The following is a 25,000-nucleotide window of genomic DNA, read 5'->3' as shown; positions in this document are numbered from 1 at the left end:
TTGGGCTTAAAAATATTAGAGACCTAGATTATTATTGGGTCCATGAACAAAATTTTAACAAGCAGTCATAGTTATAAAATAGCAGCTCCAGGGATGCCTGGGTGGCTCAGTGGGTTGGAGCCTCAGCCTTTGGCTCAGGTCATGATCTCAGGGTCCTGGGATCGAGCCCCACATCAGGCTTTCTGCTCAGCGGGGAGCCTGCTTCCTCCTCTCTCTCTGCCTGCCTCTCTGCCTACTTGTGATCTCTGTCTGTCAAATAAATAAATAAAATCTATTAAAAAAAAAGTTTCAAATCTCCAGAAAAAAAAAATAGCAGCTCCCTTCAAATTTTTTCTTCTTTAGACGTTGACTCCATTTAGTCGACGTCATTCTTGGAAGCTTCACCAAAAGTCTCCACAAGATCTGGAACTTCCTCATCATCATCTTCCCCAGTAGCATGTGGTGCTCTTCCATCCCCAGACTGTGTGGGCAGAGCTTCAGCCAGTCTCCTTAAACGAGTCACACTGTCTGCCCCCAGCTGGTGTAAGATCCTGGGTGGCATTTCTGGCAGCTGCTTTGTCTCAGCATGGTGTGAACTGGTGGAAGTATTTGCTGCCAGGGATGCCTGCACTTTGGGATTGTTAAAATAGACCACTCTTCCTTGGTTTGTAACATATTTGTTTCTTCAGTACCAGAGATATTGTTTACCACTAACTCGAAGGCGAACTGAAGTTTCTTTTTTATCATCCGCTGGAGCTGTTCTACGAACCATCTTCTTCTTTCTGTGACCAGTTCTTTTCCCACCCGTGTGCACTTGTGCTTGTAGCTTGGTGACTTTCTCCTGGTTCGTGGGAGTTTCTTTCATCTTGTTGGAGCGGAAATGGGGGGCAGGGTAGGGTTGGTATTCAGGACATTTTGGACGGACCAGCTGCAATTGAGATTAGGTGCACACATGCAGGGAGGCAAGATGGCAGCTACAGCATGTTCATCCTAGTATCTAAAATTCCCTTTGTGATAGTTCTAAACCCCGTGTGCTATCTGAATCTAGTTCTGTTGTTTGGTTTGTCTCTTGATAGTGTGTTGTTAATTTCCTTTTCATTGTGTATCTCATTGTTTTTGGTTGAAAGCTAGTCATTCTGTGTAGGTGAATAGAGACTTTGGTAAACAATGTTTGTGGAGTGCCTGGGTGGCTCAGTCTATGAGGTGTCCAACTCTTTTTTTGAAATTTAATGTTACTTTTTCAGTATTCCAAGATTCATTGTTTATGCACCACACCCAGTGCTCCGTGCAATATGTGCCCTCCTTAATACCCACCAGAGGCTCACCCAACCCCCCACCCTCCCCTCCAAAACCCTCAGTTTGTTTCTCAGAGTCCACAGTCTCTCATATTTCATCTCCCCCTCCAATTTCCCCCAACTCACTTCACTCCTTCTCCCAGTGTCCTCCATCTTATTCCTTATGCACCACAAGTGAAACCATGTGATAATTGACTCTCCCTGCTTGACTTATTTCACTCATCCATGGGACTTATTTCAGTCCTATCCATGTTGATACAAAAGGTGGGTATTTATCCTTTCCAGTGGAGGCATAATACTCCATTGTATATATGGACCATATCTTCTTTATCCATTAGTTCATTGAAAGGCATCTTGGTTCTTTCCACAGTTTGGTGGCTGCTATGAACATTGGGGTACAGATGGCCCTTTTCGCTACATCTGTATCTTTGGGGTAAATACCCAGTAGTGCAATTCCAGGGTCATAGGGAAGCTCTATTTTTAATTTCTTAAGGAACCTCCATACTGTTTTCCAAAGTGGCTGCACCAACTTGCATTCCTACCAACAGTGTAAGAGGGTTCCCCTTTCTCCACATCCTCTCCAACACTTGTTGCTTCCTGTCTTGTTAATTTTGGCCATTCTAGCTGGTGTAAGGTGGTATCTCAATGTGGTTTTGATTTGAATCTCCCTGATGGCTGATGATGATGAACATTTTTTCATGTGTCTGTTAGAGGTGTCCAACTCTTGATTTCAGCTCAGGTCATGATCTTCGGGTCCTGTGATCGAGCCCTGCACCAGGCTCCATACTCAGTGCAGAGTCTGCTTGGCATTCTCTCTCTCCTTCTCCCTCTGCTCCTCTGCCAGCATGTACTCTCTCTCTATCTCTCTCTAAAATAAATAAAATCTTTAAAACAAACAAACAATATGTTCAGAAATGGGCCTGTCTTCTCTTTGGCAGAGTATTGAGACACTCATGTCAAGTTTTGTTGTTGTGTGGTTACCCTCTGTCTGTACTAGACTTCGAATTCTTCCACCATTTTTTTGCTTTGAGCAGTGGCTGACTTGTTGGATTTTTTTTCTCAGTGTCTGTTCTACACTCAGCTGTCAGTCTTCTCCATGTTTATGTGTCCAGGAGGATGTCTTTCCATGCTTTTACCTCTCCCCCGCTCAACAGTGAACTGCTGTTACTTGTTCCTGGACACTTACTAGTCTGGTAATGGAGGTAGGAGGGAGGGCATTCTTTCTTTTTTTCTGGCTCAGTCTCACTGTTAGGCAGGTACCATATTGTTGGCTCTCAGAGATGAGGTCTTCTTAGTGATCTTGATTCTCCCCCAGCATAGAAGATCCCTAGAGATCTGGCTCCTCTTCTAGGGGTAGACTTTATTTCACATTCTCTTTACCCAGCTATAGTAGGCTTTAACTTGAGCCCTGAAAATGACAGGTTTGTGCCTTTCACCCAGTCACATAAGGTGACCGTGGTGGTGGTGGCAATGGCTGCTGCTGCTCTGTCTTCTTTTGGCTGCCTGGTGGGTTAGGGGATGGAGTTGAAGGACACCATGCCTTTCCCACAGCAACTTCTGCTTCCCTCCCCAATGTCTATACTGTAAGCAGGGCTTTCATTTCTCTGGTTTCTTGCCCTGCTGCTAATCTTTCTCATGAGTACATGATGGGAGTTTGTAGGGAAGGCCCTGTGAGTGGATGCAAGCTCACCTTGTGTCTGCAGCTCCCGAAAGTTCTAAAGTTTTACACTAGCCCACACTTTGCATTTGACAGTTCATTAAACAATAACAGGCTGCCACAATAGACGTTGTTGTGGAAATGAAGAACATAAGGATGGTGAAAAGGACTGGTTCTTTCTTACTGCACTGATGATTTTTAAAGAAAGAAAATGGCAATCCTCAGTCTTAACTTTCTGGATTAAAGGCTTCTCTGATTTCCCTAAAATAATTTCATATACTGTATAACAGCAGGGTTGATGCCATTGAAAATAAGATAGAGTATCCAATCTTTTGAGTTGATAAGTTTGAACATAAACTGAAGTAACAGCTTCATCAGAACTCTTAAAGAAAAGTTAGGGCTTGGTTGAGAAAGAGACCCTGAAAATTTAAATGGGGGCACATTTATTAGGACATCCTCATCCTCAGCTACATTGAACCTCCCTTGCCAATAGAAATTGTGCCTCCTCCCATTTGATAAGGCTGGTCCTCTTTACCTTGGTGAGAGTGTAATAAGTTCATCTGAGGACATTATAAGTGCATGCGAATTCTTTGCCTGTATCACCCCTGCCATTCTTCACTGCCTCTAGACCTAGTAGCTGGAGTAAGACCCCACCATGCTCTTGTCCTTTCAAAAAGAACTGCTAGTGTTTGCTTGTCTACATTGGAGCGAACCAGAGGTGTATGATAGCGTTGGATTCTCAGGACTCTTGCTTGACTGGGGAGGCCTGGGTCCACATTTGCCAAGAGTACACTTACCAGAGATTCTGGATTCAGTTTCCTGGTTCACACAGGTGGGCTTGATCCCACTTGTTGCAGACTCTACATGCTGGTTGTTTTAAGCCTGAACACAGTGGTGGACCACACTAAAGGCAGTGGATATGCCAGCAGTTCCTTGGTTTCATGTAGAGAAAGGAATGCAAAGAGTTAGAGAGCAGAGAATATTGGAATGGATTCGTGATGTATGACCTACTCCCTCATTTCTCCGACCTCCAAGAATGCCGGAGAGACAATCCCTTCAACCAGACGTTGAAATTGCTAGGGGAGCATCCACATTCCTGAAAAACTGTGACTGGCTGTCCCCTTTTGGCCAGGAAAAAAGAGGGAACTATTGCAATTCAGAAGCTGTGACTGTTGTTTTCTCCCTGACTTCAACAGGGATGCTGAAGCCCAAGGAGGCAGGGGCCTAGCAGAAGCCTTTAGGGTGCAAAGACAGAGGACATGCCACTGGGCCGGATGCCAGAGACCAAGGGCTAAGAAGAAGAAACTGACTTGCGTGTGTCTTTGGTGGTGGCTAATTTTTTTAAGGCTCCCCTATCATTGAAACAGAACAGCTGCCTACTCCTTTGTCTCAACTACTTAATCAGTATGGTCCCCCTCCCCAAAATCTCTGTCTGGTGGATGAAATCCTGAGCTGAAGAACCAGAATGAAGAGTGGAGAATGTAGTCTCCTCGGGTGATGCCCAGGCTGCCTGTCCTCAACAGCTCCAGCCCAGGGACCGCACCAGAAGAGGCAGGGACATCAGGCGGTGTCCCCGGAACTGGGAGGTCCTTGTCAAGGGCAAGTTCCTCGGAAGCACCCTGACTCCTCCAGCCTGGGCGGGGTTCGATGGGACTCAGAGCGGAGAGAGGACCGGGGGAGGGGGGCGGATCCTGAGGGCGCGATGTTTCGCACTTGGCCCCCAGCGCGAGGAGCCGCTGTTTACGCCGCTCGCGCGCCAGCGTGGACCGGTCCACCTGCCACCGTGAGAGGCGCGGCGCGGCGGGTCCATGGCGTCCCCGGGCGGCGGCTCCCTGGGCCTCCTGCTCTGGCTCCTGCTCCTCCAGCCTCGGCTTGGTGGGGCGCAGGGCGGGTCCACATCGTCCCCACCCTCCTCGGCGCCCACCTCCCCATCGTCCTCGGGGGGTGGCCGTGAGGGCACCAGTGCAACCGTGTTGGGGGCCGAGGGACAGTCTGCGACCCCGGAGCCCCAAGAGAATGCCATACTCTCCCAGCTGTTGGAACTGATCCCAGGTGACATCTGGCGTTGGGAGCCTTGAGGGGGGCTGCGGCCTGCAAGTGGGAGCCAGGGCCCCGGGGAGTCTGGGGGAGCCAGGATTCACCCCTCTGCCCCACCCCGAGGAATGCAGCCCCGCTTGCGGAGTCTGAGCAGGACACCCTGCAGCCTTGGAGGTCTGGGGGTGCAGGGCCCGGGGACTCTGCAGCAGGGCCCTGGAGTCTAAGGGGCTGTGGCCTTCACCGCCCCCCTACCTCCCCCGAGGGGCACTTGGTGCTCTCCTCGGAAGCCCGGGCTCTGTTTCTTGGAGGTTCTTCCTTGCACGCTGTTCCCACTCCAGGGTGTGGCCACGTCGTTGAGAACACCAGGGGAGGAAAGGAGGCGGAAGAGGGGAAGTGGCCTTGGCAGGTGAGCCTGAGGATGAACCAGAAACACGTGTGCGGAGGCTCCCTCCTCACATCGCAGTGGGTGCTGACTGCAGGCCACTGTATTTTAAGGTGAGGAGTGAAGAGGGGTCACAGAGTTCTGAAGCCAGACCTGCCCTCCTCAGGTACCCATTAGGTTCTGTTGCCCTGGCAACTTGACAAAACCCACACCCAACCCAACCCAACCCAACCCAACCCAACTCAACCCAACCCAACCCAACCCAACTCAACCCAACCCAATCCAAACCAACCCAGCCAAGGCCCGCCCACACTACAAAATGCACGGGTTCGGCACTGGCTGTCTCATCACTAGGAATACCAATTTGGTGAAGCAAACCAGTTATTTGGACTAGCAAACCAATGTTGAGAGTCGTTAAGGAGGGCTGTTTGGTGTTAGGGCGGTAGAAAGAGCAGTGAGAGAGGTTAGGGCCAGGCTGGGAAGCCTCTGCCGTGTGTGGGAAAGGTCTCCATGAGGGGCACGTCCTCTCTCCCATAGCCCTTTCCGCTACAGTGTCAAGATGGGAGATCGGAGCGCCTATAAGGAAGTCACCAGTGTGGTGATCCCGGTCAAGAACGTCATCGTCCATCCTCAACTCTCGGTAGTTGGAGCCGTTCAAAATGACCTTGCCCTTCTCCATCTCCTCTACCCTGTGAACTTCACAGGGACCGTCCAGCCTGTATGCATCCCTCAGAAGACTTTCCAAGTGGAAGCTGGGACCACGTGCTGGGTGACCGGATGGGGCAAAAAAGAACACGGTGAGACTGTGAGGCAGGTAGCATGCTCAGGAAGAGGGAGGCATCCCAGCCCTGAAGTAGGCAGAAAAGCTAAAGAGAGGGGCAGGAAGGAGGACTGCCTGGAAGAGGGGGAAGGAGGGTGGTCAGAGTTTAGCAGTGGCCAGAGTAATGGCTCCTGATTGACTTGAGCCTAGAAGTTGGTTGACGTCTTTTGTTGCAGCACAAATATTTCATGGTAGCTGTTTAGGAAAGGCACAGGTCCTGGGACCTGGAGCTCTCTCAGGAGAAGAGATACCTGGGGGAAGTCTTTTTCTGTAGGTTGGTGAGGCACCACGCCTGGCTGGTTTGGGGGTATTTTTAGGTTCCCTGGGGATGGAGCCAGAGGCCTTGGTGTTCTTCCGGGGTGGGTTTCTGCTCAGCAGGTGACGAATTGTTTGCCAGTCAGAACTGTCCAGTCTCTGAAAAGTACTGGCCTTGCTTGTCAGGGAGCTCTCCGTCCCTTTAGGGGCAGAAGGTCTCTCTGTTGCTGAGGCTGCAGGGCCTCCCATCTCTGGGAAGAGGCTGGGTTGGTAACTTGGGGACACTCCCCATTCTTGAGTCTGTGAACCTGCTCGAGAGTAAAGATACTTCTGATGCATGGGATCCCTGTCACTCTTACTGTTGGTACAACAGGGGCTTGGTTATCATTTCTCGGGCTGGGAAGGCCTTGCCCTCTTCCCGTCAGGATTGGTCCTTCTCTATGCCATCTTGACTTTATTAGTTCTTACCTCCTTTTCTTCCCATGTCCACTTTGGTGCCCCATTTCCTCCACTGTCAAAGGGGCACAGAACCCACGGCCCTGCCTTTTTCGAAGGGGAAGCTAGGTGCCGAGGGGCTCACCGTCCACCTGCGCACAAGCCACCGACTGCCGAGTTTCTTCTTCCCCCGTAGATGGCGACCACATTACGGGTGTTCTCCAGGAGGTCGACCAAAACATTATCCTCCATGAAAGGTGCAATGAGATGGTTCAGGAAGTCATGGCAACAAAGAAGAACAGAGTCCTGGAGGGGATGCTCTGTGGCTATAAAGGAGCTGGAAAGGATTCTTGTCAGGTAACTTTGCGGACCCTGTTGCATCTGCACATTGAGGGTGACCCCTCCAAGCTTCCTCATTCCCAGGTGCCAGGGCTTGGGTGACCTGCCTCTACCTCCTTTCGCTCCTTCTCGAAGGAGATTCATGAGCAGAACCTGGCCCGTCCTCTTCTTCCCGCGTCGAGTGCCTTCTGGAGGAGGGGGTGTTTGAGCCTGGACTCAGAGGATGAGTCTTGCGATTTCTTGGAAAGAGGAGAACAGCACTGTAGGGAGAGGGAGCAGCACGGACGGTGGCTCCGAGGTGTGAGGGAACTTGCCACGTGTAGGGCCCACCTTCCAGGTCTGGAGCAATGAGGGGACCAGAGAACAGGGCTGGAGTCGGGTTCTGCGTGGCCTGGGGCGCTGGGCCGAGTTTCTCGATGCCATCCGGGCAGGACTGTAGGCTAGGTGTTTGCATCCATCATCTAGGTGATGACGCAGAGTCCCGAGCGGGACCTGGGGCGGTGAGGGGGTGAAGGGGGTGTGTCTGAAGTTGGATCCTGAGTTCCTGGTGACTGACTGCTGGGAGGGTGGGGGCGAGGGAGAGGTTTGGAGGGTTCTGTTTCTGTCTGAGCTGGTTGGTGGGGGGCGGGGGCCCCCGAGCAGGTCTGGGAAAGGACATGCGGGTTCTGCATCCGTTGGGGTGTCTATGGGATGTCTGGAAGTGGGGCATCAGATACGGAGAGAGCTGGCTGTATGGGCTAGGAGTTTTAGAGAAATTTTAAGCTAGATGTATGGATTTAGGGGACTCTCATGCAGATGTGATATTCAAAATGCTTAATAGCTAGTATGGTATGGGAAACGACCAGTTATAATAGCCTCCCAAGGATAGCAAAATTTTCCCATTAATGTTTCCTTTCCTGCCTCCCTCCCTTTCTTCCGTCATCCCTTTCTTTTTCTTTTCTTTTCTTTCTCTCTTTCTTTCTTTCTTTCTTTCTTTTTTTTTTTTTTGAAGATTTTATTTTTAAGTACTCTCTATACCCAGTGTGGGGCTCAAACTTACAACCCCGAGATTAGGGTTGAGCCAGCCAGGCACCCCTTCCCATTAACTTTTCAATTCTCAGTTCTCAGGTTCACAGAAGGCTGGGCCCGGTAGGTCCCTGGGGAAGGCCCCCCCCCCCCCCCCCCCCCCCCCCCCCCGTGCCTGACTGCCCAGTGCCTTACACAGCAGTCAGCCTGCTCTGATGTGGGTGGCCTTCTAGTCCTGCATTCGTCTCTTTCTCTTTCTCCAGGGAGACTCTGGGGGCCCTCTGGTCTGTAAATTTAAGGAAACGTGGGTCCAGGTGGGAGTCGTGAGCTGGGGCATTGGCTGCGGTCGTGGAAATATGCCCGGAGTTTATACAGATCTTGCTGTCTATGCGGAGTGGATAGCCGGAGTGATTAATCAGGCCTCCTTTTTGTATCCGGTGGTGTTCCTCATCCCACTTCTGTGCCTGGTGCTGCCCCTGGGCATCCTGGTGGCCCCGTGATCACCCAGGCTCACCCCCCCTCCTATTTCTGAGTCTCACACCGGGTCTCTCCTCCGACCTCCCACTCCTGCTCAGATGCCCTTTCCTCCAGTTCTGGTTGGCATCCCCTGACCCAGTAGAGAGCCACACAGTAGGAACTGGCAGCAAGGCTGGAGCCCCGAAAGCATCCCAGCCTGATGCCCCAGTCACCTGCACAACCTTGGCTATACCTTTGCCCTCCTGGAAGGATGGGGTCAGGCATCCCAGCCTGAGAGCCGGCCAACCTGCCAGGGGGAGTGCGGGGCTTCCTTGTCATCTTGGAGAACCTCTGCGAGAGAAGAGCCCTCAGGAGCGGTGAGACAGCGTGGGACCTGGGTGTGGTCTCAGGCTGTCACCTGACCCTGTGTTGAAGCCGTCAGCTTGCTGATTGTGCAGAGAGAGAGAGAGGGAGGGGGTGTCACCATGTCCCTGCTGAGGTGTGAGGCCTGGGGTTTCCACATTGGACTGGGGTGCCTGAGTCTGGGAGACGTTTCCCTAGCACCCAGCGCGGATCCTGCCATACAGGTGCTCCTGCGGCAACCCCGTGATGGGCCCCCCTTCCTCAGTCTCTAGTGGTCCCATCCAGGCTCAGCCCAAGCTATGTGGAGGGACTGAGGAGTGTGGAGATCTCCGATGTCAACTGAATAAATGTTTGGATTGTCACTTGCGTGTTCTGTATCTCTCCTGATGTGGAGGTGTGGGGACACTGAGGAAAAGTTATCTCACATTTAATTTAGGGATGTGTTTGCGATGCTTTGGAAACTCTAGAATGAGAGGGGAGGCCTTCACCTACTCTGATCCGAGTCCGACTTGGGTCCTGCTGCTGTGCCCCTCGTGGCCACCAGCATCTCTTTAGGGAGCTTCGTAGCTGAGTTTGCTGGCCATTGCCTCTGGGGAGAAGACATGAGAGAGAGAGTGGAAGCTTGAGAGGGGTTAGGGCAGTGCCTTCGAACAGCAGCCCATACTTTCTGCCTGTTGGAGTTAGATGGAGCCTTGAGCACCATGACCTTGACCCAGCTCTGAAGGACACGGGGCCGAGGCTCAGGCAGGAGACAGGCTGAGTACTCACCATGTGTGTGCCGGACCCTGCCATCCCAGAATAGCTGTTTGTCACCTTTACCCCACTGTTACTGATTTCCTTCCCCCATCTCAAAACCTTGAGGTTCCTTTCTTTTAGCAGGGGATTAGTGCCTGTTGCATGTGAGGAGAAAGTGCCTGTGAATATTTAGGTGAATAAAGAAGTGATTAGATCCATAATAGCCACATCTCACACTTTTCATTCCCTTCCTTCTGGACACATAGCCAGTCAGAATAAGGACTGTCTTTCCAAGTCCCACCCACCTAAGTGTGGCACGAATTCTGGCCAATAAAATACAGACCGAAATGTTGGTGAATTTGGGGGACGAGCCCTTCTTCAGCTCTCTTTCTTGTCTCCTGGCTGGAAGGCGTACACGGGGACCAGAGCTTGAGCACTGATCTTGGGACACGAGGGTATGGAGGTCTGGAGCTAAGGGTATGGAGCAGGAATTTAGAAGGAACTTGGCTCCTTGGAATTTGCAGGGCTGCTGTCACAGCTCTTCATGCGACAGGAAAAGAAACTCTTTAATTAAGCCATTGTTCTCTTCCGTCTCAGTTACTTATAGAAAAACCTCATTCTAACCAACCATGTGGAGCTTTATTTCTGGATTGTTATGAATATAAGTTTTAAAAGTCATTTATTTAGACTAATTAAAAAAAAATTTTTTTAGGGAGGGGGTGAGAGGCAGAGGGAGAGGGAGAATCTTAAGAAGATGCCCTGCTGAGTGCAGAACCCAGCGCTGGGCTCCATCTCAGGACCCTGAGATGAAATCAGGAGTCAGACACTTAACTGACTGAGCCACCCAGGCGCCCCTAGACTAACTTCTTTTTAATTCCCACTTCACTATACACTATGGCTTCTTTCTCTGTTCATTTTTCCAAAATTGATAAGGTTAAAAGCTTATGTTCACGAATGACTGTTCTTTCTTAATGCATTTCTATATTATTTTCTGTATTGGGGTATAATTTATATAGAGTAAAAGGTACACATTGCAATATACAATTTTATGAGTTTTAACAGAGGTATTCCCCCATGCTAATGTCTCCAAATCAGGATTGAAAACATTTGCATTAATCCAGGATATTCTCTTATATCCCTTTCTAATCATCCCCTCCCAGAAGTAACCACGGTTCTGATGATCAGATTATTTGCATATTATTGAACCTCATTTTTTTTTTTAAGAGTGGGAGGTGGGGTGGGGGTCTGAGGGAGAGTGAGAGAGGGAATCTCTTTTTTTTTTTAAAGATTTTATTTATTTATTTGACAGAGATCTACAAGTAGGCAGAGAGGCAGGGAGAGAGAGAGGAGGAAGCAGGCTCCCCGCTGAGCAGAGAGCCCGATGCGGGGCTCAATTCCAGGACCCTGGGATCATGACCCAAGCTGAAGGCAGAGGCTTTAATCCACTGAACCACCCAGGCGCCCCGAGAGAGAGAGTCTTAAGCAGGCTCCACACCCAGCAGGGAACCTGATGCGGGGCTCGATCTCCCAACCCTGAGATCATGACCTGAGTCGAAGGCAGATGCTTAACTGACCGAACCACCCAGGTGCCCCTAGTTCATTCTTTTTTACTGGGGAGTAGTAATATTCCCACACATTCCACCATTGGCTTAGTCTCCTGCTGATGGACACTTGGGTTGTTTCCAGTTTGAGGTATTATGAATGAAGCTGCTAATAAGCATTCTAGTACAAGATTTTTTTTGTATCTATATACTTTCCCTTCTTTTGGGAATCAACCTAGGAGCAGAACTGCTGGTTCATGAGATTAACGAAAGGTTGTTATTAGAAATTTCCTAAGAGTCTTCCGAATTATTTGTACCATTTTACACTACTCCCAGCAATAAATGAGAGTTCCGGTTGATCCATACCCTCATCCGTCCTCAGGCTTTTTTTTTTTTCTTTTTTTTTCCCAATTCTAATAGATATGAAATGGTACAGCATTAGGTTTTTTATTTCTGTTTCCCTGTAGATAATGATGTTGAGCATCTTTTTATGTACTACTGGTCATATGCATATCTTCTATGAAGTTATGTTTTCAGCTCTTTTGTCCATCTTTAAATAGGATGCTTTTTTTTTTTTTTAAATTGCTGACTTTTAAGTAGCCTTCCTGTATTCTGAGTAGAATCCTAAGTCTGTGACTCTTTTCACTTTTTAGCTGGGGGCTGTGAGGCTTTTTCTTCTATTTATTTCTTCTGGAAACTTTATAATTTTAGCTTTCATGTTTAGGTCTGTGGTCTACAAACTAATTTGGGAGATGGTATGAGACACAGGGATGAAAGTATATTTTTCTGTATCTTTAATGCTTATCCAGTTCCGGTACCATTTACTGGAAATACATTTATTTTCACATTGACTTACATTGGTGCTTCATCCAAAATTGACATCATATATGTGCATCTCTTTATGGATTCCCTATTTAGTTCCTTATCTGTTTGTGTGTGTGTGTATATATATATATATATATATATATATGTGTGTATATATATATATATGTATATATATATATATATTTATCTGTATATTCTTATGCCAATTTTACAGTGCCCTAGTTACTGTAGCTTTTATAGTGAGTCTTGAAAGTCAGTAATGTTACACCTCCCAATTTCTTCATGTTTCTCAAGGTGGAGATTTGTGTAGAAATTGACAAGCTGATTCTAAAATGTATACAGAAAAGCAAAGGATATAATAATAATAATAATAATAATAATAATAATAAAAAGAAAACTCTTATACTTCAAGACTTACCATAGAAGTGTAGTAGTCAAGGCAGTATGGTATTGGCACAAGGGCAGACATATGGGTCAGTGGAACAGGATAGAGAGACTAGCTATAGCTCCACACATATATGGCAAATTGGTTTCAACAATGGTACTGAGGCAATTCAATGTAGAAAAGGACAGTATTTTATTTTTTAAAATTTTATTTATTTACTTATTTAAAAGATTTAATTTATTTATTTTGGCAGAGAGAGACACAGCAAGAGAGGGAACACAATCAGGGGGAGTGGGAGAGGGAGAAGCAGGCTTCCCACCAGGCAGGGAGCCCAATGCTGGGCTCCATCCCAGTTCCCTGGGATCATGAACTGAGCCACCCAGGCGCCCCAAGGATAGTCTTTTAAATAAATGATAACTGGCACAATGGGAGATTCCTATGTAAAAACAAAACAAAACAAATCTCTGAATCTTAACTTTGCATTGCATGTAAAAAATTACTTAAAATGGATTATAGAACTACACGGAAAGTCTACATCTAGAAAACTTCTAGAACAAGGAAGAAAAGTCTCTGTGACCCTTGAGTTGGCAAAGATTGCTTAGACAGGACACAAAAAGCATGACCTACACAAGAAAATAAATGGTTGGATTTCATCAAAATGAAAATATTCTGCTCCTTAAAAGAAACTGTTAAGAAAGTGAAAAACCGAAGCCACAGGCTGGACGAAAAGAGCAGAAATATCCACTCAGAGACTTATATATGAACGTTCATAGCATCTTTATTCATAATAGCCAGAATCTGGAAACAACTCAAGTGTCTGCCAACCGATAAATGATAATCAGTGAAAATGCTACTTGGCAATAAAAAAGAATACACTGTTGATAGACCCAAGAACATGGATGGAAATTAAAAAACATGTTGAGTGAAAGAAGCCAGACCCAAAGAATACAGATTTCTGATTCCATTTCTATGAAGACCATATAGGTACACTGGGTGATCACTGGTTGCTTATGATGCATGTGAGGAGGGCACAAAGGCATTTTCTGGGGTTTCAAAATGATTTATAGCTTGATCAAAGTGGTGGTTATATGGATATATATATTAATTAAACAGTAGATTGTGCACTTAAGGTTTATTTAACCATATGCAAATTTTTCCTAGTTAAAAAAAAAAAAAAAAAAGCTAATATGACATATTCTAGTTTGGCCCCAATGTCTATTCTCTTCCTCTTGAATGATACATGTCTTATGAAATGACCTGATGTTTTAGGTCATTCTAGTGTTGTGCCAGCAGATATTTAACAAGCATCTCTGGAGGGGGAAAAAAAGCCCAGATTTGTAACATTTATTAGATTTCCATAATATAAATACTTCCACTATGGCTTCTTTCTTTTTTTTTTTCTCTCTCCCTTCCTTTCTTCCTTCCTTCCTTCCTTCCTTCCTTCCTTCCTTCCTTCCTTCCTTCCAGATTTTGTTTATTTATTTGAGAAAGAATGACAGGGAGAGGGTGTCAGAGAGAGCCCAAGCAGAGGGTAGGGGCAGAGCAGGGAGGAGAAGCAGACTCCCCCCTGAGCAAGGAGCCTGATGCAATGCAGGGCTTCAATCCCAGGACCTGGGGATCATGACGAAGGCAGACGCTTAACCACCTGAGTCACCCAGGTGCCCGCACCATGACTGATTTTAAGCTACCAACATCACATTACTGAATCTGGACTTGGGAAGAGAAGTATACCATTAGATAGAAGTTCTACCATACAGCTATAGTAGCCCTAACCTCAAGAGCACAGGTAGTTAGCAAATTCAGGAAAATGACTAGGATGTAATGAATTTGGAGTATTTATTACCTCTGTTTTTAGTGTAACTTCTTTAATTATAGATTTTATAATTTAAATTTTAATAATGACTGTGTTTAACAGCCAGCTCATAAAATTCCTGACAATCACAAGTCTGCTTTCATGAGCTGGGACAAGCCAGCTCCAGCATCTACTGGGCTATGAGCAAATTTGGGGGCAGGCATTCGTGTTCAAGTAACTTATTAAGAGAGTTATTTTTGAGGCACCTGGGTGGCTCAGTGGGTTAAAGCCTCTGCCTTCGGCTCAGGCCATGATCTCAGGGTCCTGGGTTCGAGTCCCGCATCAGGTTCTCTGCTCAGCAGGGAGCCTGCTTCCCTCTCTCTCTCTGCCTGCCTCTCTGCCTACTTGTGATCTCTGTCTGTCAAAAGAATAAATAAAATCTTTAAAAAAGAGAGAGAGTTATTTTCAAGAAAAACCTATAGGGATGTGAGGGAAGCAGGATAGGAAAGGTCAAGAAATTTACTAAGAATGTGATTACAGGTGAAGTCTAGGCTGAGCAAGATCCTGGTATCTATGTTCTAGAATTCATCCAGACTTAAGGCAAGGGAGCTGGGCTTTCGTGCCCTGCCCCACTCTGTCTTTGGCTGTAGGCTGACTGGAGGGTTGGGAGATAGGAATACAACTCCTCATCACCTTCCGTCCTGTGGCTCCATGTGCTCGAGGGGAAGCCTCCTCAGAAGGATGCAGGTGTGAATTCCTAGTAACAATGCCCAGAGCAGTTGGCAGGTAGGTACACCAGAACAGGTAGAGTGGATCCCAGGAGATCTGGGTGCCTATGCACCTAACAACTGCCATTCTCAGCTTCCCCTGAAGCTTAGGGTGACCATGGATTTAAGTTATGTTCCATGAGAGGTAAGTAGAAGTATGTGCTGTTGGGGGGATGTCCTTCAAAAGGACACGAGTATGGTTTTTGGCTCTTTCCCCTTTCTAAATTGGAAGAGGAGGAAGATGGAGATGCAGTTTTGGATGTTGAGAGGTGTGCCTGTGTGAAGGGTGACAGAACTGGACTTGGCTGCCTACGTTTAGACTGTGAAGCAAGAGAGAAAGAAACTGTATATCGGGACATCTCTGTTACCGCACCTTAGCCTGTATCCTAATGAACACAGTGAGTAAAGAAACAAGTAATAGCAAATATTTAAAAGCATGACTGTGTCACACAGTAACTTCTAATTTGTAGGTTTTCTTTTTTTCAATATAGAAGCCCCCCAAAGAATCTATGAATTATCAAAACTGATAAAACAATTTGATAAGATTGTTGACTAGGAGAATAATGTAAAATTGTGTTTCTGAAAGACATGTGTGACTTTATGGGAAAATTTATGAAATTTTATTGAAGGCTGTGAAGGAAGACCTAAATAGAGATGCACCAAATTCATGAGCAAGGAAGCTCAATACCACGCAGATGTCAGTTCTCCCCCAAATGCTCTTTAGATTCAATGCGTATTTGAATAGAACTTTCAACAGTTAAAAAAAAAATTGTCAAACTTATCCTAAAGTTTATATGGAGTACCAAAAAGAGCCAAAACCCTAAAGAAGAAGTCAAGATGGGAGAATGCATCCTGTCATGTACTGCTACTCAAAATCTCTAGTAATTAAGAATATGTTAACTATACTTTAATTTAAAAAAATAATAATGGGCCATTCAGTACATGATGCTGAGATAAAAGGTTAAATGGAAAATAAATAAAACTGAATTCCTATCTCACTATAAACAAAAAAAATACTTGGCTAAAAGACAAAACATAAAAAACAAAACTCTAAAGCTTTTAGAAGAAAATACAGGACAATATCTTTAAGACCTCAGAATAGGGAAGGCTTAAAAAAAAAGATTTTATTTATTTGAGAGAGAGAGAACAAGAGAGGGGGGAGGGTCAGAGTGAGAAACAGACTCCCCACTGAGTGAGGAGCCCAATGTGGGGCTTGACCCTGGGACTCTGGGATCATGACCTGAGCGGAAGGCAGATGCTCAAGTGACTGAGCCACCCAGGCAACCCTAGGGAAAGCTTTTTAAAAGCAGACACGAAAAGCATAAATGATAAAGAAAAAGATGTAATGAAGTGAAAAGACAAGTTTATGGTTGTGAAATGATATTGGGAGCATTGCATTTACCAACAAAGAATTAGCATGCATTAAAAACAAAAACCTCAATAAGAAGTATTTCAAAAACAATCCAAATATAAAATTGGGCAGATGTTACAAACATTTTATAAAAAGACAGCACAAATGTCCAGGAAAGACATGAACATATACTCTAGGGAAATGCAAATTAAAGCCATAGCAAGATATAATTTTATGCTCACCATGTGGGAAAAAACAGAACTGTGGCAATAACTGTTGGGATGAGTGGAGATTAATAGAAAGATTCATCTACTGACGGCGGGAGTATGGTTTGGTAAAATTAATTTGAAAACTGGCATTATGAGTTAAGAAAAATACATTTACACACGAATTATTGACAAATACATTTACACATGAATCGTTGACATCCAAGGTCATAACTCTTGCAGGTGACACAGGTAATTCAAAAGATACATAATGATGTGGAATTACTCTTAATCAAAAGTGAAAATCCACTGATTGTATATGTGGAAAACCAGCTGTTCTGCTAGAACTAGAGTTGTTAAGAGTTAGCACTGTATGATAATGTAGGACGAGGACCCTAGGGAGAAGGGCAAGTGAGTTGAACACTACAGTCATCCTGGCTTCCTAAGCAGAGGCAGTTTTCACATGAAACAGGGAAGCCCAAACAGAACACAATGATAACACTAAGTTAAGGAGACAGACTAGGGCTCAGGAGGGCCAGGCATCTGGAGTTTCCAGGTCAGAATCCTGTAGAGCAGGGCTTAGCAGGCTATGGTTTGTGGGCTAATTCCAGACACAGGCTGTTTTTGTATAGGACTAAGAATGATTTACACAGTTTTAAAAAAATTTTTAATTAAAAAAATATTTTATTTATTTATTTGACAGACAGAGATCACAAGTAGGCAGAGAGGCCGGCAGAGAGAGAGGGGGAAGCAGGCTCCCTCCTGAGCAGAGAGCCCAACTCGGGGCTCAACCCCAGGACCCTGAGATCATGACCTGAGCTGAAGGCAGAGGCTTCAACCCACTGAGCCACCCAGGCGCCTCAAATGATTTACACAGTTTTTTTTTTTTTTTTGATTTACACAGTTTTAAAGAGTTTTTTATTTTCATTTAAAAAAATATTTTAGTTATTTACTTGACAGAGTCAAAGGGAGAGACAGCACAGGCAGGCAGAGCAGCAGGCAGAGGGAGAGACAGAGGAAGAGGGAGAAGCAGATTCCCTGCTGAGCAGGGAGCCTGATGGCGGGACTCTATCCCAGGATCCTGAGATGCTTAACTGACTGAGCCACCCAGGCGCCCCAAGAGTTGCTTTTTATTAAAATGCATATATGGCAGAGTCCACATGTGGCCTGCAACGCTTAAAATATTTAGTGTCTTTTATAGGGCAAGTTTGTCGATTCCTGCTGTACAGGATGGAGATATGCAGAGAAACAACTCCAGAATTTTGCAGAACACCCTCTTCAGTCTTTGGCTGAATACGAATGCACGCACACATAGGTTACACACAAGGCAAAGAACAGCTGGCAGGGGACAGGTGGGGGAGGGGCGGTGGGGAGTACAGGATGAACTGCTCAGAGAGCTCACACAGTGCTGGGAGATTCAAGGTTCATCCATCCAGAGAGCAAGGACCTCAGCCAATACTCAGGCAATCAGTAGAGACGTCACAAGCCTTGCACCTTAGTATTAAGGTAAGGTAGTCCTAGAATAAAGGCTATTCTAGACTCATCCTAACAAAGCTTAAAAACCAACTCCGGGTGATGGGTATTAAGGAGGGCATGTCTTGTGATGAGCCCTGGGTGTTATGCTCAACTAATGAATTGTTGAACACTACAACAAAAACAAATGATGTGATATGTTGGCTAACTGAACATTAAAAACAACAACAACAACAACAACAACAAAACTTCAAATGGACCACGATGAACTGCAAGTAATTTAGCTGCCTGCCAAATTTCCACACTCCTTAAAGAAAGAACATACAAGTCAAATAGTCCACAATGTAATATTAATAGTGTTCAGCATTCATTAAAAATCACTAGACCTATAACAAGGAGGTAAACCCATCAATAGAAACAAATACAGAAATAGTAGACAAGAACTTTAAAACACCTGTTACTAGGGTGCCTGGATGGTTCACTCAGTTAAGCATCCAACTCTTGGTTTCTGCTCAGGTCATAAGCTCAGAGTCCGGGGATGGAACCCCTGGGGTGGGCTATGAGTTCAGCATGAAGTCTGCTTGAGATTCTCCCCCTCTCCCTCTACCCTGCCTCTGGCTCACGCATTCCCTTTCTCGTACTATCTCTCTAAAAATAAATAAATAAAATCTTAAAAAGTTAATAAAACACCTAGTGTTAGTATTCTAAATTTGCTCAAAGATTTAAAAAAAAAAACATGAGGGCGCCTGGGTTGCTCAGTGGGTTAAAGCCTCTGCCTTCGGCTCAGGTCATGATTCCAGGGTCCTGGGATCGAGCCCCGCATTAGGCTCTCTGCTCAGCAGGGAGCCTGCTTCCTCCCTCTCTCTCTCTGCCTGCCTCTCTGCCTACTTGTGATCTCTGTCTGTCAAATGAATAAATAAAACCTTAAAAAAAAGAAAAAGAAAACATGAATGTGACTAGAAGAGAATATAAAGAAAAAGCTAAATGGAACTGTTAGAGGTGAAAAATACACCACTTGCAGCGAGAAATTCGCTGGATGGGTTTGACCACAGATTGGATACTACAGAGGAAAATATTAATGAAATCGAAGGCACAGTCTAATATAAACATCCAAACTGAAGCACAGATAAGAAAAGGCTGAAAAGGGGCACCTGGGTGGCTCAGCAGGTTAAGGCCTCTGCCTTCAGCCCAGGTCATGATCCCAGGGTCCTGGGATTGAGCCCCGCGTCGGGCTCTCTCTCTCTCTGCCTGCCTTTCTGCCCACTTGTGTTCTCTGTCAAATAAATAAATAAAATCTTTAAAAAAAAAAAAAAGAAAAGGCTGAAAAAAGTTATTGGACCCTGAGGATTTGACCTATGGGATGGTATCAAGCGATCTTACCTGAGAAATTGGAGTACAGAAGGATGGAAGAAAGCAGTGGGAGCAGAAATACCCGAAGACAGGATATTCTTCAAAAAATTTCAAAGAATTCAAATAATTGCTGAAAAATTTCTAAGTTTGATTAAAAACTAAAAACCACAGTTTCAGGAAGCACAACGGACCCCAAGTAAACATAAAGAAAAACCACACTGCCGAACATAATCATTGAATTGTTATTTGAAACTCAGGGCTGGAGTTGAAAAGCAACTGGGAAAAAGACATGTTCTATACAGAGGAACAAAGATAAGAATGATCAGGGCACCTGACTGGCTCTGCCAGTAGAGCACGTGACTCTTGATCTTGGGGTTGTGAGTTTAAGCCCCACACTGGGTGTAGGGATTATTTAAAAATAAAAAATCTTTAGAAAAAAGAGATAAGAATGATTGCAGACTTCTCTCCAGACACAATGCAAGTTAGAAGATAGTACAGAGAGGATCCTCTTCAAGTGTTAAAAGACGTCAAGTAAGAGTGTAGAATTCTACATCAAATGGAAATATCTTTCAAATATGAAATTGAAGTAAAGACGTTTAAAAACAAAAGCTCAGAGAATTCCTTCCTGGACTTCAAGAGATTCTGAAGTTCTTCAGGTTGAAGCAAAATGATATCAGATGGAAATTGGTCTGTAGAGACACGAGGTGGGCCAGAAATGGTAGCATTGTTAGGAAATACTAAGGACTTCCCAATGTTCAATGTCTCGTAATGGAGCATATGAAACTTTCTGAACTTTCTGTACTCATTCCATTATAATCTATAGGTCTTTCACCTTGAATGGCTCTTATACCATATCTAATTTTGTAAAATCTTTGGAAAATACTGGTTTACCTAGTTAGTTAGATTTACCAAATGTTGACACATTTCATTACACAATATAAAAAATCACATTTACTTCTATCACTACTGTTGTCACAGAAGTATTTAATTATTGGAAATCTAAAATGTGTTGTCAGCCTATAATGCCTTTGCCAGAACCACTATCAGTGGACTTGTGGCACTGATTTAGTGTCTTGGGATCCTACATAGCATAGTACTACAGAGTACTGAAATGCATTGAATCCAGTAAGAACGAACAGCTAGTCCTCCAGGGTGGAAAGAAATCAATATAATTATCCTGCCGCCAAATAGCTGGTTGGTCTCCTTCAGGGATGTAGCATTTTGGGGGGCTGGCATTGACTTTGGATGCTAACAGATAGGACTGTCCACAGCCACAGTAGCTCTACCAGTTCTGGTAAGAGGAAGCCCGTGTTGCTTTATCCAATTGTGCCAGCACAAATACTCTGTTCATGGACACACTGTGCAAGCATGGAGGCTGACAAGGACGAGTGTCAGCTGATTTCTAGTGTGTGTGGGGGGGTTGTCTTATCCACTTGGTTGTTGAGTGGCTACTCATTGGTGGGAACTGGCACATAATAGAAAAGGCTACATCCTTTTTTTTTTTTTTCAGAGTTTTATTTATTTGAGAGAGAGAGAACAAGCTGAGCTGGGGGAGATGTAGAGGGAGAGAGAAGCATGCTCCCTGCTGAGCAGGGATCCTGATGCGGGACTCAATCCCAGGACCCTGGGATCATGACCTGAGCTGAAGGCAGACACTTAACCGCTTAACCGACTGAGACACCCAGGCACCCCAAGGTTACACACTTTGTTTCTGCTCCCCTTAGTCCATTCATGTGCTCCTTCCCCAGATCTTGGAGTTTTGCTCCAACCAGTCACTCATTCATTACTGTGCGGGTGTCCATATATATTCTTACTCAGGCCACTTCTCCTTTTACACCAAGTCGATGAGCAGGTGTTCTGTTTGAAGCTCTATGCACAGGATCTCTCCCCATCACATTGAGGTTCTAGAGCAATAGCAATCTGTCTCCAGTTGGCACCGAGATTTTGGGCCCAGCTGTGAACCAGGCCTTGGTTTTCTCCTCTTTCATCGGCTGATCATAGGATGCTCCTTATAAGGCTAGGGGCACGAACAGAGGGCGAAACTTTGATTCAATACAAGCAGGTGATACGGAGGTCAAATCTATTATTTTTGTGCAGCTTCCTCGTGTCTTCAAGACCTGTCATAATAACCCAATTCCAAACGGCTCATGTCCATTGAACGACGAATTGCTTTGTCCAGCCGAGTTGACAACTTGGTTAGTCTGGCTGAATATCTCCTTTCTGATAGGAGGCACAGGAGTCTCAGTCACTTGATGTTCTTTGGTCTGGCACTTGGTTTCCTACTGGGGTGCAGGAGGGGGCTAGGAGCTGCTTTTCAAATTTCTTTGCTGCAGACACTATGGCCTTGCTCTAGTACTCTTGAGGACTATGCTGTGACTGTATAATTAGGACATAGCAGGGACTCCTGACAGCCTTTTTACTCTACCCCAGCAAACTCTAGTAACCACGGGCTTTGCAGGGTCTTAGAGCCCCAGCGATAGACTGCTCATACCACAGCCTGACTTCACTTCTTGATAGAAGGAATGGCCAAGCATGGCGGCCACGTTTATGCACATACTCCAGGATAATGTCCCCGCTCAAGAGTTTTCACTTACTGGGGCGCCTGGGTAGCTTAGTGGGTTAAAGCCTATGTCTTCGGATCAGGTCATCTCTGGGTCCTGGGATCGAGCCCCATATCGAGCCCCACATTGGGCTCTCTGCTCAGCGGGGAGCCTGCTTCCTACTCCCCTCTCTCTCTGCCTGCCTCTCTGTCTGCCTGTGATTTCTGTCAAATAAATAAATAAAATATTAGGGGGAAAAAAAGAGTTTTCATTTATTCACGTTCCTTTTGCCATGTAAGGTAACATATTCATAGGTTCCAGGGATTAGAATAGGGACATCTTTGGGATGTCCGTATTCTGTCTACTATAAGGGTGTTTCCAGATGTTGGCTATTCAGAACAAAGCTACTAAAATCATTCGTACAGGTGTGTGTGTGTGTGTGTGTGTGTGTGTGTGTGTGTAGCTTTACTCCTCTGGGGTCAGTGTCCAGGAATGCAATGACTGAGTCGTACCATAATGGCATATTTTGTTTTATAAGAAACTGCCAGTCTGCCTGCTGGAGAAGCTGTAGTATTTTACTTTCCTACCACAGCGTCTGATGCAGGACCTCTGCACCCGCGTCAGTCCGGGGTGTTGTCGCGATTGTTTCTCCTGGCCCGTCTGTTCCCGCTGTCCTGAGATCTCACTGTGGTTTGCGTTTGCCCTTGACTCTGGGCTCTGTCCCCGCGGAGGGACAGTGTCATCTCCAAGCGGTCGGTGCCTCCCCGGGCAGCGGTCCGAAGTCCGCCCAGCAGGCCCGATCACTGCGGCGAGCGGGCGGAAGGAGGGGGCCGGGGTGGGGTGCGCGGGAACGGAAAGCCTCCCCGACGGTCAGGTCCCCCAGGGGGCGCGGCGGTACCCGGTTTCCCGCCTGCGCGAGTGCAGGGCCGCGGGCCGCCGCGAGGGGGCGCGGAGACAGGCGCGGCGTGGCGAGCCCATGGCGTCCCCGGGCGGCGGCTCCCCGGGACTCCTGCTCTGGCTGCTGCTCCTCCAGCCCTGGCTCGGTGGGGCGCAGAGCGGGTCCGCGTCGCCCCCACTCTCCTCGGCGCCCACCTCCCAGTCGTCCTCGGGGGGCGGCCACGAGGTCCCCGGCGCGAGCGTGTGGAGGGCTGAGGGACAGTCTGCGACCCCGGGGCCCCAGGAGGCTGCCTCATCCCCCCAAGTGGTGGCGGTCACCCCAGGTGCCTCTGGCCCGTACAGGGCTGTGGCCACGGCAAAGCAACTGTTTCCTGCAGGTGATGTTTCTGGGCCGCGGAGAACTGGCCGGGGCCGAGGGGGCCGAGGGGGCCGGGACCCTGCTCTGGGGAGATGGCTTTTCCCGGGGAAGTGGGGGTGGGAGTTGGAGTGGCCCCAACCCTGCGCTTGAGCTCGGATGGGGACACGTGGCCTTTCTCCGAGGAGTCTTAGGGGATACAGAGCTGCTCTGGGGGTGGGGTGGGGGCTCTGAGGGGACATGGCCTTGTTTTGAGGGTTCTAGACTTCTGAGCATTATCCCGGCTCTGTGGGTGGTGCGGTCAGTGGCTTTACTTTCGGTCCCCTCCCTTGACTGACCTGCGCAGGATGCGGCCGGAGGTCCATGAGGATAGTGGGCGGATTCCCCGCGGCCGAGGGGAAGTGGCCTTGGCAGGTGAGCCTGCAGATCAATGACATGCACATGTGCGGAGGCTCCCTCATTGCCAGTCGGTGGGTGCTGACTGCCGCCCACTGCATATTTGGGTGAGTGTCTGGGCTCTGTGACCTGGAGCCAGTCCTGTCCCCTTCCCTGAGCTTCCTTTCCCTCATCTGAAGAAGAAGGGTCATAGATCCTGCCCTTCAGGCTGCGGTGGATGGGAGGTGACCATAGGGCCCTTGGTAGCCTGAAAGATTAAGACCCCAAACTGGGTTCAAAGCTTGTGCTGATTAGCTTCAAGCCAGTATGTGGACAAGGGGGAATATTTAAGAAGTGGGGAGTGCAGTAAACCAATATGGCTAGAATGGTGGGCTTAAACTTCCAAGCATGGGTAAACCGGCAGAGTTTGTGAAAACACAGATGGCCGGTCCTCAACAGCCCGTCTCTGATACAGACCAGAGTGGGATCTGAGCACCTGCCTCTCTAACACGGATGCTCCTCACCAGGGAACCAGACTTGGAGCACCACTGGGTAGACTGATCAGGGGTCCCGGGATGGGCCGTGGTGGTGGGGGGGGGGTGGCAGTGGTTGGTGGAGAGAGGCCCAGGCTGGGAAGGCCCAGAAGATAAGGAAGGGGAGGGTAGAGCCCTAGGATCTTTCTGCAGCCATGTGGAGTACACGGCAAAGCTGGGAGACATCTTCATGGAGGAGCATACCTCCAGAATGGCCATCGAGATCCCCGTCCAAGACATCGTTATTCATCAAGATTACAATCCTATCGGAATAATTGAGAATGACATTGCCCTTGCTCTGCTTGAGTTCCCTGTGAATTTTTCCTCCCACGTGCAGCCTGTGTGCCTCCCCAAAAAGGCGTTCATGGTACAAGGTGGTACTGAGTGCTGGGTGACTGGATGGGGGAAGCTCAATGAAGCAGGTAAGACTGAAGCAAGACGTGAAGCTCGGGCCAGGCAAGGGGCTGCCTTGTGCCCAGCGGTGGGCCTGCAAGCTCAAGGGGGAGGCAGGGAGGCCATTTTTAGCAAGCGGGTGGTGGGGGGGAGATGCCGGTAGGGAGTCATTAGTTGGTGTTCCACATTTTGATTAGAATTTCAGGACCTGGGGTCTCGGGTGAGGAGCAAAGCTGGTTCTCTCTAGGGTGGATTTTAGCGCAGGGGGTGCTGATGTTGCTCGCTCTGCTCACGGGAGGTGTCCCAACCGGAAGTCCTTGCCTTGGTGGATGGGGAGCTTCCTGTGAGTGAAAAGAGCCCAGAAAACTCCTCTTGGCGAGGCTGTTGGGCTTTCCATCGCTGGGGAGAGGTTGGATTTGATACCTTTGGGACACTTCTTGTCCAAGAATTTATGATCCT

General features: G+C 47.2%; 1 protein-coding gene across 2 annotated transcripts in view; it reads left to right on the top strand.

Annotated features, from left to right (window-relative positions):
• Positions 1-25,000, top strand: part of LOC116576044 (serine protease 42-like) — a 28,574-nt gene that overhangs the window by 2,116 nt on the left and 1,458 nt on the right. The window contains exons 2-7 of one of the 2 annotated variants that reach the window (XM_032317803.1): positions 4,128-4,983; positions 5,307-5,463; positions 5,888-6,147; positions 7,057-7,217; positions 8,300-8,327; positions 8,468-8,598. In XM_032317803.1, coding sequence (XP_032173694.1) covers positions 4,740-4,983; positions 5,307-5,463; positions 5,888-6,147; positions 7,057-7,217; positions 8,300-8,327; positions 8,468-8,496 — 879 coding nt within the window. In that variant the 5' untranslated portion in view covers positions 4,128-4,739 and the 3' untranslated portion in view covers positions 8,497-8,598. Of the gene's footprint in view, positions 1-4,127; positions 4,984-5,306; positions 5,464-5,887; positions 6,148-7,056; positions 7,218-8,299; positions 8,328-8,467; positions 8,672-25,000 lie in introns of those variants that run through there. The other variant, XM_032317794.1, reaches the window with a different exon arrangement.

This window comes from Mustela erminea, chromosome 1 (genome assembly GCF_009829155.1).
Source record: "Mustela erminea isolate mMusErm1 chromosome 1, mMusErm1.Pri, whole genome shotgun sequence".
Taxonomy (NCBI): Eukaryota; Metazoa; Chordata; class Mammalia; order Carnivora; family Mustelidae; genus Mustela; species Mustela erminea.
The sequence above is the reverse complement of the archived record's forward strand: the minus strand, read 5'-3'. Positions and strand labels throughout refer to the sequence as shown.